At 39.2% G+C, this 13,627-nt stretch overlaps 1 protein-coding gene across 3 annotated transcripts in view; it reads left to right on the forward strand.

Moving 5' to 3' along the window:
* LOC119478662 (CUB and sushi domain-containing protein 1-like) overlaps positions 1-13,627 on the forward strand; it is a 460,060-nt gene that overhangs the window by 376,162 nt on the left and 70,271 nt on the right. For all 3 annotated transcript variants that reach the window (XM_037753555.1, XM_037753563.1, XM_037753571.1), the window contains 9 exons: positions 3,428-3,544; positions 3,654-3,767; positions 5,568-5,663; positions 6,062-6,265; positions 6,634-6,758; positions 6,863-6,959; positions 7,853-7,957; positions 12,381-12,499; positions 12,933-13,002. In XM_037753555.1, the coding sequence (XP_037609483.1) occupies positions 3,428-3,544; positions 3,654-3,767; positions 5,568-5,663; positions 6,062-6,265; positions 6,634-6,758; positions 6,863-6,959; positions 7,853-7,957; positions 12,381-12,499; positions 12,933-13,002 (1,047 nt within the window). The remainder of the gene's footprint in view (positions 1-3,427; positions 3,545-3,653; positions 3,768-5,567; positions 5,664-6,061; positions 6,266-6,633; positions 6,759-6,862; positions 6,960-7,852; positions 7,958-12,380; positions 12,500-12,932; positions 13,003-13,627) is intronic.

The raw sequence follows: 13,627 nt of genomic DNA on the forward strand, positions 1-13,627 counted from the left end.
TATTCTCCATTCATTTCACATAATAAATTGTAGGTTACAGTTGTAGCCTATTTAGCTAGATCTTTGTTTGGACATTATTTTCATGCACGAATACACATGCACACACATACGATCAAAAGCACTATATTATATAACAAAGCCTTGCAGCCACAAGGGTCCAAGTGATATTTGGGGACAACATGAATTTTCTGCTAAACTAAACAAGTTTTTAGCCAAATGCAGTCAGTTGGATTGTTTTTGAAAAATGCATAAGAATAACAGATTAGAGTAGTGATACGCTCGCCAGCTTTGAGTGCAATGGGCAGTGCTCCCAGCAGCAGGGGGAAAAAAAAATAGAAGAGGCTCACGATTGAAATGTGAATGCTTCATTTCAACATCATGCCTCTAAATATTTGAAGCAACAAATGGGGTGAAGCTGTTTGGGCTGATAGAAGTGTTGCTTGCTATATTCTTAGCTGTTCTACAGTAGCTACAGTGTAATCCATACGTACTGTATATTAGTGCATTTACATTTTGCATTGTTTTGGCCTTGTATCCTGCAAGCTGGATTAAAGTCATACAATGATGTTAAAGTGCTGACCTTCAGCTTTAAGGGTATTTAAGGGTGTTGACATCAATACTGGGTGAACAGTGTTGCACTCTTTCTACAGTCGTCCAGTGTTAGGATATTGCAGCAGAGCAATGATCCTAATTTACAGACAAGACAACCGAGGAGTATGTTATGTGCAAACAGAGGAATGTGCTTCTCTTGCCAGTTCAGTCACCCAACCTCAGTCCAACTGGTCATACTTTTCAGTAAACAAACGATAAGTGAAGCTGGCTGCTGTACAGGCCTGGCAGAGCATCACTAGGGACAATACCAAGTGTAGGCTTCTATCTGTGGGCTTTAGACTTCAGTCATTCACGTATTTGTTTATTTTAACCTTTATTTATTCAGGGGAGTTTTAACTGAGCCAAGCTCTCTATTTCAGGAAGGCCATGATCACACTCACACAGTTGCACACATTGACACCTGGAAGCTGCCCAGCACAACCACTGTCTGATCTGTTGGCTGACTGAGGTTAAGGGCTTTGCTCAGTGATCGTTATGAGGGGGTGTTTCTCTTTCACTTTCTCCATCCAGATTTATCATACCAGTCAGGGGATCACACAAAAAAGTGCATATGATGATTTAAAATGGAAGTTTCTTCAAACTTGTTCAATATATTTTGCTGTCTAAAGTTGGGGAACTAGATTTAGAAAATGCTTCAATCTTTATACGGTGTATCTGATGTGAATGCAAACACCCTCAAATATAAGATGGATGTCAGCACCTAAACTTCATAGTCATTGTTTCATTTCAAATTCAATATGCTGAAGTGCTTACTGTATATATATCCATTCTCTATATCATTTCACACTATTCAGGGTCGGGGGGGTTCCCAGCATGCACTGGGTGAGAGGCAGTGTACCTCCTGGACAGGTTGCCAGTCTGTCACGGGGCTAACATATATACTGTAGATAGACAAACATTCACACTCAATGGACAATCTTTTCAGTTTTCCAATTTGCCTAACCTGCGCTGTTCAGTGGCTGGCACTAAGGTATTTACTACTGAGCCGCCCTCTAAAGTGATTCCCTTACAAGCATACCCAAACAAGTCTAGCACGAGCCAAATCTTGCAAACATCTCTGTATCTCTCTGTGACTTTAAGCCACATTTACTGTATGTACGGTACATGAAAGCACATTTCAATGTGTACTGTGCCTTTCGTTCAATTTGTGCTTGCTGTATGTGTGAAATTAGCATCAGGTTTACAAAGGCAATAGCTTATTTTGCAATAAGTGAACAGAAAGCTGCTTTTATGATGAACACTCAATAGACAAGGCAAGGTCACAAGATAATGAGATTCAAAAACATTTAGTATGGCTGAAACTGAGAAATATTTGAGCATGTATCACTCAGAAAATTTAAATTGAGTAAGAGTCATAAATCAATTCTAATGAATATAAAAATTACACATTTAAAAAACAGACAAATAAAAAAAATGCATTAAAGGATGTGCAGTGGTATTGGTATTGTTCCGATACAAAAACACTTAATTGAATATCTGATACTAACTATTGACAAAATTCCCTAAAACATTGACAAAATTCTTTGCTAAAGCCAATGTTGAACATTTCTGGACTGTTATGTGTTTCTGTTATGTGTCTGAAGTGCTCACCTTCATGACATCAAGTCTGCAAGGCCGCCGGACTGTTGGGCTGATACAATACTGTATGAGACAGTATTTCAGACCTTGATCGTTGCCATGGATATGACCACCATGTCATATTACAAAACAATGCCAAGTATAAATTGCATATTAATGGCTTATTAAGGAGTTAGTAGATTAAAGAAAATTAATTGATATTGTTCTGGTATCGGCATTTACACTATGTTGTCCTTTCAGTGTTGAGCCATCTCTTAAACGATACCGCTGATGCTCTTTAGAATCCCTGATAACTGCTTCCACATTTGTAATTGTCAAAAAAAAGTGCAATAACCAAAGTGCGTTAGTAACTCAGTGAGCATCAGTTTGAGTTCAAATTGAATGACCACAGGGCCATAACTCAAGAGTACCCTCTTTGCTTGGTGAATTTTCAGATATTGTGTTTCTCTTTATTCCTCAAAAGCTGATTTTTATTTTGGAAGTAATACAGTGCAGCTCCCCTGCACATCTTTAAGTTGTGTGTTTACGCTTTGTCTGCTGAGATTTATATAGAATATATTGCAGGTTAATTAAATTCTCTCTCTTCCCATTGCTACCTTCTTTTAATACTTCTGCACAAAGTTGCACCTGCTCTTTAAAAGTGAATTATTTCCCACACATGGCCCTTCCAAATTGTGTGAAAATTAAGTGCAGGAGATCCGCATGTATATATCATCCTGCCATTTACACAATTCTTCCCAAAATGCATAAAGAAGTAGAGCTGCAACGATTAATCGATTAGTTGTCAACTATTAAATTACTCGCCAACTATTTTGAAAATCATTTTTTAATAAAAACATGTCGACATTCTTTGATTCCAGCGTTTCTTAAATGTGAATATTTTCTGGTTTCTTTATTCCTCTATGACAGTAAACTGAATATCTTTGAGTTCTATTTTTGTGTGCTTTGGGACACACTGATTGACATTTTTCTGACAGTTTATAGACCAAACAACTAATCGATTAATAGATCAAATAATCTACAGATTAATCGACAATGAAAATAGTTGCAGAGAGGGCTGATTTCTTTCTTTCTTTGTCTTTAAGCACAGAATGTGTCTCAAGTTGCAGAAGCTTTGGTTTCTGTCTTTGGAAAATATGCACAGTGAAAAACACTTAAACAGTTCTTAAAACATGGCTTATAAATTAGCTTTCAAATGAAAAAAATGCTGAAATTCCCATTCTTTGTCTTTCAATAGCTCCATGCGGAGGACAGTATGGTGGATCTGAAGGTGTCGTTTTGTCTCCAAACTATCCTCTAAACTACACTACAAGACAGACTTGCTCCTACTACATCACTGTGTCCAAACAGTTTGGTAAGTTCATAAATGATCGCACCATACAGGATTTGTAATTAAAAAATCACCAACACAAAAGCTAATGTATATCTTCTTTTTTGTCTTTGTGCCTGGTCATCTTCTTCAGTGGTGTTCGGTCAGTTTGCTGTTTTCCAGACAGCGATGAATGACTCAGTGGAGCTGTTTGACGGAGCCAATGAGAATGCTCGATTGCTCAGCTCCCTGGCTGGGTCACATTCAGGTGAGTCTCCTAATAGCTGATACTAGTGTTAAACACAGCTGAAAGAATGCTACTGGATCACGCTGCCATAAAAGAAACTGCTGTTTGATTGTTTTTTTAACACTCAGTCTGAGTTAGCATTACACTATATTTTTGAAAAGCTGCCATTCAGATGTAATATTTTAACATTTTTTCCCTGTTTTACTTTTTCTGCGCTCCTGAGCACATCTTTGAAAGAGAAAAATAATGAAATCATCTGTAAGAAAGCAGCTCTTGGGGGCTGTAGAACACAGCACCAGTGGTCGTTATCGCAATTTATTTGACAGTGATGTATTTGGTGAAAATCCATTATGGGTTATCTTTACAAGAAGAAATCAGCGGTGGAAAGCGTCTCACTGGGGCCATACAATATAGAGTAGCGCTGATACTCCTTAAAACAATCCTCCCTGGGTTTCCTTATCCTCCCAAGTTTGAGTCATCCCAGCACGGCAACATTTTGAGTCACTACACAGCATGAATCAAGATTCAGAGATGAGGCAAAATCTATACAGATGACACAGTGTGAAGAATACAAAATATGAAGAAATATTGATAACGTAGTTGTTGGCAAAATGTGCTTTCGTTGCCTCAGAGTTGCATGTTCTTCTGTTGTGTGTCATGACCTGGGGGCATGCTGCAGGGGAATCCCACTGGAATTGGCATTTAGTTTCTTTCTGTAGAAATCAGCTTTTGAAATATTTTCTTTGTAATGTGTGTTCAGTTGTGTGCCTGTAGAATTATAAGAAAAAATGAAAGCTGTTTAGTAAAGGATTGCAACTGCTAATAAAATTGTGAGGTACGGTAGAGTTTGATGATAAAAACATCAATCAAAATAAAGACACAAACATATCTAGATAGATATGATAGCTCCCTAGAGCGGTTCTTTCTATTTTTACACTAAAGTGTACATTTGTGCTCTTCTATGCCCTTCATTGAGTGGATCAGTGAGCCTATTTCAACATAATATTAACTAGGAGACAGTTTTTGTTTGGCTAAATGTAGCAGCACATTATGCAATTTCTTTCTTTCCAACTACAATCCATCTAAGTTAGTTCAAAGGAAAGAGGCCAGTTTATGTAATGTAGAATGGGTGGCTTATTTCTTAAAGTTAATTTGGGTTGGAAATTCCCCTTTTGGCTAAAAGTGGCAGCAAAGAATGAAACACACCAGGCTTTACAAAATAATGTTAGCCGCATCATTACCCTATCACACACGCACGTATACACGCACGCACACGCGCACAGGCAAACAGCTTTGTAGCACATTGTTCCAGCAAACTGACTGATTATCCTGACACACAAACATATTAACACACATACACGCATACCAAACTTACACATTAACACACACCCCGACGCAGCTAATGATGGTTCTAAATGTCAGCCACACCAGGCCGTGTTTTTCTCATTTATCATTGTTACTTTGTGTGCTTGTGTGTGTGTGTGTGTGTGTGTGTGTGTGTGCATATAAATCTCTGTGTATTTGAGACTGTGGGTTGGTGTGTGTTTGTTTGTTCTTGTTTTCTTATTCTTGTGAGGACCACATTTTAGCACACGGTGAAAACAATCCTGTCTGAAAGTAAAGCAGTACAGTTAAATGTATGATGATGAGTGTTTGTGTATGTTCTGTATGTTTGCTCTGTTCTGTCTCAATTGTTTTCTCTTTTTTTTACAAAATTGCAATCGATGTGTGCCTTCAGGAGAGAAAGTTAAGCTGCTTTTATCATTAGCATTCATTTATGAAATCATCATGTGTGTGTGTGTATATAATTGTTTGTCCCAGGAGAGACATTGCCATTGGCAACTTCCAATCAGATCATGCTGCGGTTCAATGCTAAGAGCGGCCAGTCAGCTCGAGGCTTTCACTTCGTCTACCAAGGTAACTCTCGCTCTGTTGTCTCTCTATCTCTATTTCAACTTACAACTTACAACTTACAGAACACTTGACTTGTTTATAGACGTTTTATTTATTTTTTAAATTTATTTCTTGTGTTATTGTATTATAATATTTATATATACACATTTATATATACACCTATTTTTTCACTACCTTTATTTGTACAGCTTTGTTGTCCTTGTTCCTAGCTGTTATTTATTATTATGTAAGTACATTGAGGGAGATGCATAAAACCAGAGTTAAAATGTATGTACTTTTCTCACATACTTACAGTTACAAACAGTTGCAATGAATTCAAGTTCAATATCTCTCTACTGAGAACTATATTTTTGTTTTTTTCTCTCCTTCTTCCTCTCGTATAATTACCATCATCATTGCAGCTGTGCCTCGCACCAGTGACAGTCAGTGCAGTTCGGTGCCAGAGCCTCGGTACGGCAGGCGGATCGGCTCAGAGTTCTCAGCTGGCTCTGTGGTTCGGTTCGAGTGCAATCCAGGGTATCTACTGAAAGGATCCAGTGCTATCTGGTGCCAGGCCGTACCAGGTGCCCTCGCACAGTGGAATGCAACAACACCTTCCTGTTTAGGTAAAGCTAACCCAGAAATGTATGTATAGAAATGTACCCAACATATATATTAAGAAATCAGTCCACCTTTGAATCATCCAGTACTATGAGAGTTCGGATGACATTAATCCTAACGAGCTAAACGTATGCCTGCATGATATCTCTCTCTGCTGAGAGCAGGCCCTTTGCAAACAGCTTCAACTGTCACCTCGGTTTATACCATAAATAATGTTTATCATATTTTCTCTCTCCGGCTCCCTGTAGTGGTAATTTTGAACACCATATTGTCCCAGGGTGTGCAGAGCAATATTCCAACAACCTGTCTTATCTGTTAGCTATTTAGTTAATGCACTTTGCCAAGAAATTCATATTTTATGTCTCCATTCTAGTTCCCTGCAGTGGCAATTTGACTGAACGTCGCGGTACAATACTGTCTCCTGGCTATCCTGAACCTTACCCAAACAGTCTCAACTGTCTGTGGAGAATTCACGTCAGTGAAGGGGCTGGCATACAGGTACAGATATGTATACACTTATATATAAATATGTATAAATATGGAAGACGCATAGAAACTTGGAGGTTGTTATTTTCATTTTATTTTCATTTTTTGCTGTTTAGATCCAAGTGATGACGTTTGCTACTGAGCACAACTGGGACTCTCTGGAGATCTACGATGGAGGAGACATGACAGCTCCTAAATTAGGGTCATTTTCTGGTATGACAATATGCTCACACACAAACTTGTGCACACAAACACTCCAGAGATGTATGATGGATGAGATATGACAGCACCTAAACTATAGATACACACACACACACACACATATAGATTGACAGACACACACACACAAGATCTATGATGAATTAGATATGACAGGTCTTGGACTATAGATACACACACATACGGCTTACACTGGAGATTTATGATGGATGAGTTGTAATACCAAAAAACATGATATATGGCTTAAGTAAACAATAAATGTCAAAAAAGACTTCGAATTTATCCGCTTTCCAGGCAGTCAGCGAAAGGAAGAGAAGAAAGGAGGAAGGGAGGGAAGGGAAGAGTTTCACCACAAGGTTGAGTGAAGGATGGAAGAAAGAGGGAGAGGAAGAAGACAGCGAGGGATAAAGAATGATCTAACCTTTTACAATTTCCCAGCGGAGTTTCCCCTGTGACCTGCCCCAAGCACATACCTGTCACACTCCTATCACACATAAAACATGCCGCCCATAGGGCAACACACACACATACACACACACACACAAATGACTGTGCCCTTCTCTAGAAAGCACACCAGGGACCTGCCCGCTATAACCACAGTGATCTGATGTTGGCCACTGAGCAGCTTCACCGGGGCAGATGAGGGTTGCTTCACATAAGGACACCAAAATGCTAGCTGTCCACAGAGGTCAAGGGGTGGTTCACCTTTTTCTACACATAATTTCCCAGCTGGTCTTGGGATTTAAACAATACTTATGGTCAAAATCGTGCTTGCTGAAAAAGTGTCATCATCTGTGTTCAACGTAATGTCTTCATGTATGCCCAGTGTTGTTGCATAAACTTTGATGCTATTTTGTTATAATCTGTCGTATGTTTATCTTCTACAGGAACCACTGCTCCCGCCCTCCTCAACTCAACGTCCAATCAGCTCCTTCTGCACTTTCAGAGTGACATCAGTGTGGTGGCAGCAGGTTTTCACCTGGAATACAAGAGTAAGTTAAAGCTTTCGAGAATACTGGGTGCCACAAATGCACATAAACCCAGAGACACACACATACACTTGAGCACACACACACACCTACACACACATCGTTGCGACCAAAAATTCAACATGAAATAACAAGAGTCAGTGACCTGAACTGGTATTGCCCGAGAGCATACACAAACGTACTGAGACCCAAATTAGAGCATGCACACACACAGGACACACTCCTAGAGGGACATAAATGGAAACACATCAGACTCAGACATGTTCATGCACATACACAAGTGCTTTTGCTTGTGTCATACATGAACATAAGTCCAAATAAAGGAACATACACACACAAATGTGTAGACAGACAACGGTATAGACATTGATATTAACATCATGCATTTACACACGTACACACCTGTCAGGCCATGGTTGTGCTTTTCTGTCCTTTGTAGTTGTTTTAGCTTAGAATCACTTCTAGATCAATGAACATGTCCCCATTTGTGAGTATGTGTGAGAGCATTAGTGTGTTTGCACGCACAATTCTTCGTGTTTATTGGTGTGCGTGTGTGTGTGTGTGTGTGTGTAGGTGAGTGCACACGTTTGTGGGTCGATGCTCTATATTGTTTTTTTTTAGCTCTATACATCAAAATGCCATCACTAGGAATGAGAACCTGAAAGACTAGTCAGTTTTAGGGACAGTTCATCATGTCTATTTTATCTTTTAGGATGACTTTTATTACTGGATGTGCCAGATCCATGTGTGACACTTACATTGAGCTTCCTATACAGTATAATCCTCAGATAAAAATGGTATTCGGTGTTGGGTCAAGCCACTTTTCTATGTTTATGTTCCAGCATTTATGTTGCTCAGGCCTGCAACACATATGTAATTGAGTTCAGGGCAGTTTTGGGGATTTCCTTCTCTATCATGTCCCCTAGTTTGCAATGGAGAGTAGACTTTTTCAGTGGAACTTCATGGGTCCTCTCAGTGCTTTGCAACCAACACCAAACTTGAGACCCGAGTCAGGCTGAGTTTAAATTATATTCAGTCTAATCAGGTCGTGGGTCTATGTGCCACTATGTGTAATACCTGAGTGGATCCCAGCATACTTTGTATCAGCTCTGATCACATGGTGAATCATAATCATAACAGGATAAAAATGGAGACTGTGAAATGCAGCTAAATTTTTGTTTATTTGTGGAACATCACGCTGCTGTCACCGTTCTCTCTTGCTGTTTTGGGTCGATTCGAATCAGGTCTGGCTGTCCTTTTTCAGTCTGGGTCTCTCTCTCTCTTTTTTTTAAAACAAATTTACAGTATGCACATAGATTTCGGAATAGGTATTTATTGGTGTTTCTGCCTTTGTGTGTAAGTCAGTATCTGCTTTTATGTGATAAAACCAAAACATTACATGTGGTTTCATAATGTTAGTCAGCAAGCAGGCTGTTTACGGATATCACAGAAACCAAGTCCAAATGCAACATGCTGTGAACTGAAGTTTTTCTAAGATCACCTTCAAAAATATATATCAAACATTACGCCGCCATAGGAGCTCTTGCAGGACTCCGATGGTAGCTTTGCTTATCTCAAAACGAGTGTCAACACTTTAATCTGCAGCAGAATGTGTTCCAAGTTTGCCTGAGAGGTTCTTTACAGGAGGTCTCGTCACAAAGTAGGCTTTTAACTTTTTTCATTAAACACAAAGTTTTGCCGACATCGGCCAACGTACCTGTTCAGTAGGTGACATGAACAGAGACACCAACATTATTATTTGCCCTCAGAAGATTGTTCGTGCTGATTCTCTTTGTGAACACTTCCACTACTCAAAAAGACTTGGAGTACATTCAAACAATAGACTCTTGTTAATGATTTTCACTTTATGGTCTTTAAAGTCACAATGAATAATTGTCAACTCAAAAACCTGGAGTAGTGTAAACTATCTCTGGAACTGTTTCTGACACAATATGTGTTGTGCACTGATCTTTCACTGTACTGTCTTTTAGGGCTGCAAATAACTATTATTTTCATTGTTGATTAATCTGGGGATTATTTTTTCAATTAATTGAATAGTTGTTTGGTCTATAAGATGTCAGAAAATTGCGAAAAATGACGATCAGTGTTTCTGAAAGCCCAAGATAAGATCCTCAAATGTCCACAACTCAAAGATATTCAGTTTACTGTCATAGAGGAGTAAAGAAACCAGAAAATATTCACGTTTAAGAAGCTGGAATCAGAGAATTTTTACTTTTTTTTCTTTAAAAAAATTACTCCTATTGATCATCAAAATAGTTGGCGATTAATTTAATAGTGGACATCCATTATCTGTAACCGCTTACCCCATTTGGGGTCGCGGGGGGCTGGAGCCCATCCCAGCTGACATTGGGCGAAGGCAGGGTACACCCTGGACAGGTCGGCAGACTATCACAGGGCTGACACATAGAGACAGACAACATTCACGCTCACATTCACTACTACGGGCAATTTAGAGTCAACAATTAACCTGCATGTCTTTGGACTGTGGGAGGAAACCGGAGTACCTAAAAAAAAAACACGCTAACACGGGGAGAACATGCAAACTCTACACACACTCCACACAGTCCCCAAGCCGGGTTTGAATCTGCGACCCTCTTTCTGTGAGGCAGCAGTGCTAACCACTGCACCACCGTGTCGCCTAATAGTGGACAACTAATCGATTAATTCTTGCAGCTCTACTGTCTTTTCTTTCCCCATTATGTTTCCTGTAGAAACAGGAAAAACAACTGTTGTGCTGTTAAAGTTCTCCTTGTCAGTTTTGTAGTAATGTGCTAGCTTGTATAAGTGGACAGAATCATCTGCTGGGGACACGTGAATGATTGTGGTGATGATGTTCTCATCATTTTAAGCTGACTAAAGGGCCTTTCCTCTTAAGGGTAGAGTCGAGTGAGACATCTCTCTCCCTTGTCTGTCTTCAAATAAAGCGAAACAGAACTATAGTAAATCCAGTCAGTTAGACTTAAGTGCTGACACCGTCTAGTTGGAGTCTAGTGGCCCTAGTGGGGTGGTTTGTGGTATTGTCAGCATTTTACAGAGCATCACTGCTCTGTCATAACCAGGGAAAAGAGGGAGCAGTTTGCTAGCACGCACAGAGAGAGAGAGAGAGAGAGAGAGAGAGATGGTCAGCCAAATGGAATAGTTTCATTGATCAGTTGTCCTGACAGCCTGCTGATGCTCTGCCTAATAACACACTGTGTGTGCATGGGTGTGTGTCTCCAAGTTACGGTCTCATGCAGCTTTTTCACTTACGCTCGATCTAAAAAAAGTCCCCCTCATCCCTCGCAGCAAGCACACACTCATGTAACAGTCAGTCATGCACACGCAGGCACACTCACAAATGTCATACACTGGGGCTGGGCCACCTGGATTCGTGTGTGCGTGTGTGTGTGTGAGAGAGCTCAGTGGGATCACATCGTTTTGCTGGTGGGAAGGTAGATAATGAACCAACAAGACCAGACACACAAGCAAACAAACACACACACACACACACACACACACACACACACACACACACACACACAAACATTCACTCCTCTCTCTCCCCTTCTTTCACTCTATCCCTCTTCCACCCCTGTGTTGCCATGGTAACCGCTCCAGGGCAGTCTCCTGCGGAAGTTTCCAAGTGAAACACACAAGCTGACACACACACACACACACACACACACACAGAGACACACCCCTACCGATACTATTTGATGAAGGGCTGGCTGCTGTCAAACTTATTAAGGATGTGTTTAACCTTTATTGGGTTGGGAATACACAACCAAAGTCATTATGTTACCTTCGCATATTTTTAAGCACATTTCAAAGGTCGCTGTCACCGCTGACGACGTACAAGCTTCTTTATTTTTATTGTACTAGCCGTCAATTCATGAATAGACTCTTGTGTATTAGAAAAAAATAACATTATGAGCATTTGTAAATGAATCTGCCACTTTAGTTCTTCATCACATTAATCTAAATACTGTACTTTTCTCTTATGTGTTGAAAAACTTTAATTTACTCAGATGCACTATTACCCTGTGGGATGCAAACAAGTGTTGTATACGGAAATTAGGTGTCTTCATTTCAAGAGGAAGGTAACATAGAGGTGACGGGAAAAGCATGATAAAGTTGTTCTTAATAAGTACAGAAGCAAAGACAAGGTGGAGAACAGAAGAGGGAACTTGTTTTGCTGTCATTGTAGTGTAGAATAAAGTCAATTTAGTTGGCCATGATAAGCTTGATAATTAAGGTCAAGACAGGAATGTTGGGTAAGTCGTCTAGAACTTAAATAAGTGATGATCATATCATATTTTCTGTATTTTCTGTTTATAAACGGCTCAAGTAATTTGTCCAGAGTTCACTTGTGCCAAATAATAGTAATGTCATAGTTCATTGTGTTTATGTTGTTTTGTTTTTGTAGCGGTTGGTCTTACTACCTGTCCTGAGCCAATGATCCCAGCCAATGGCATTAAAGCAGGAGACAGATATATGGTCAATGAGGTGGTGGCATTCACCTGTGAACCCGGGTACACATTACAGGTAATGAGCACAGACTGACCAATAAACACATCTATTAATATATAATGTATATTTTTAGATACTGATTGAACATAATTAACTACGGGTTTTCCCATATTGTGGCTGGTATTAATTCAACAGAAATGTGATTTTCAAATGTTGTTTATTTGAAGCAGACTAAATATTGTGCAGCAGAATTCTGCAAATTATGACATTTCCACATTTTAACTTTAGTTAGATACACTAAAAAATTATAATCATGTTTTTAGATGAAGTAAAATATCTAATTTCCGATCTTAGAAAATGCCATGATTGCTCACTTCTCTCCACTTTTTTCTTGACTTAAAAAAGAAAAGAAAAACAAACACACTTTACTCATGAAATGTAAAATATTCCTTACAGTGTGTTTTCTTCTTGAACCTAACCCACTGTATTATCACTTTCACACTTTCAGGGCCACTCTCACATTTCCTGCATGCCTGGGACTGTGCGTCGATGGAATTACCCACCTCCTCTTTGCATAGGTAACACACACACACACACACACGCACACACACACACACACACACACACACACACACACACTCGGCTCTGCTGGCTAAATTGTGTTATGAATGATCGATCCTAAGGGGATAAAAATATGTCCTGCAGGTGTGAGGTTCACATTGAACCTCCAAGCCTGCACTGCAAAGTGACAGAAGCATTCCAGTAGATTAGAGATGTGAACAATAATGTTACAGGTTTATGGTCACATAAGAGAGTTCTTTGGAAAACTACTTTTTGATTAATTTGTATTGCTTATTGTCCATATTGAGGGTAATAAAAGACAGTGTTAGTGTCATAGAAGACAAGACCATAGTCAGTTATAATGGATATCATCCTTTAAAGTAGAAACTAGATGCAAGTCAGTAAATCACAATTTCTTCAATATAAAGACTTGTTAGTTGCTGAGACAGTACTATGATATAATATTGCAGTTGAATATTTTATAAAATTACACTCACAGTAACATACTACAGGAATATTAATTCTTCATTAAATAAATAAATAATGGCTGAATGAGAAAGTGTAGTTCTTAACTATGATTCAATTGGCATATTTAGTGTTAGAGCCTTGTAATCAGATTTGAGGAAGTAAGCAAGTCCTAAT

This window comes from Sebastes umbrosus, chromosome 2, assembly GCF_015220745.1.
Source record: "Sebastes umbrosus isolate fSebUmb1 chromosome 2, fSebUmb1.pri, whole genome shotgun sequence".
NCBI classification, from domain to species: domain Eukaryota; kingdom Metazoa; phylum Chordata; class Actinopteri; order Perciformes; family Sebastidae; genus Sebastes; species Sebastes umbrosus.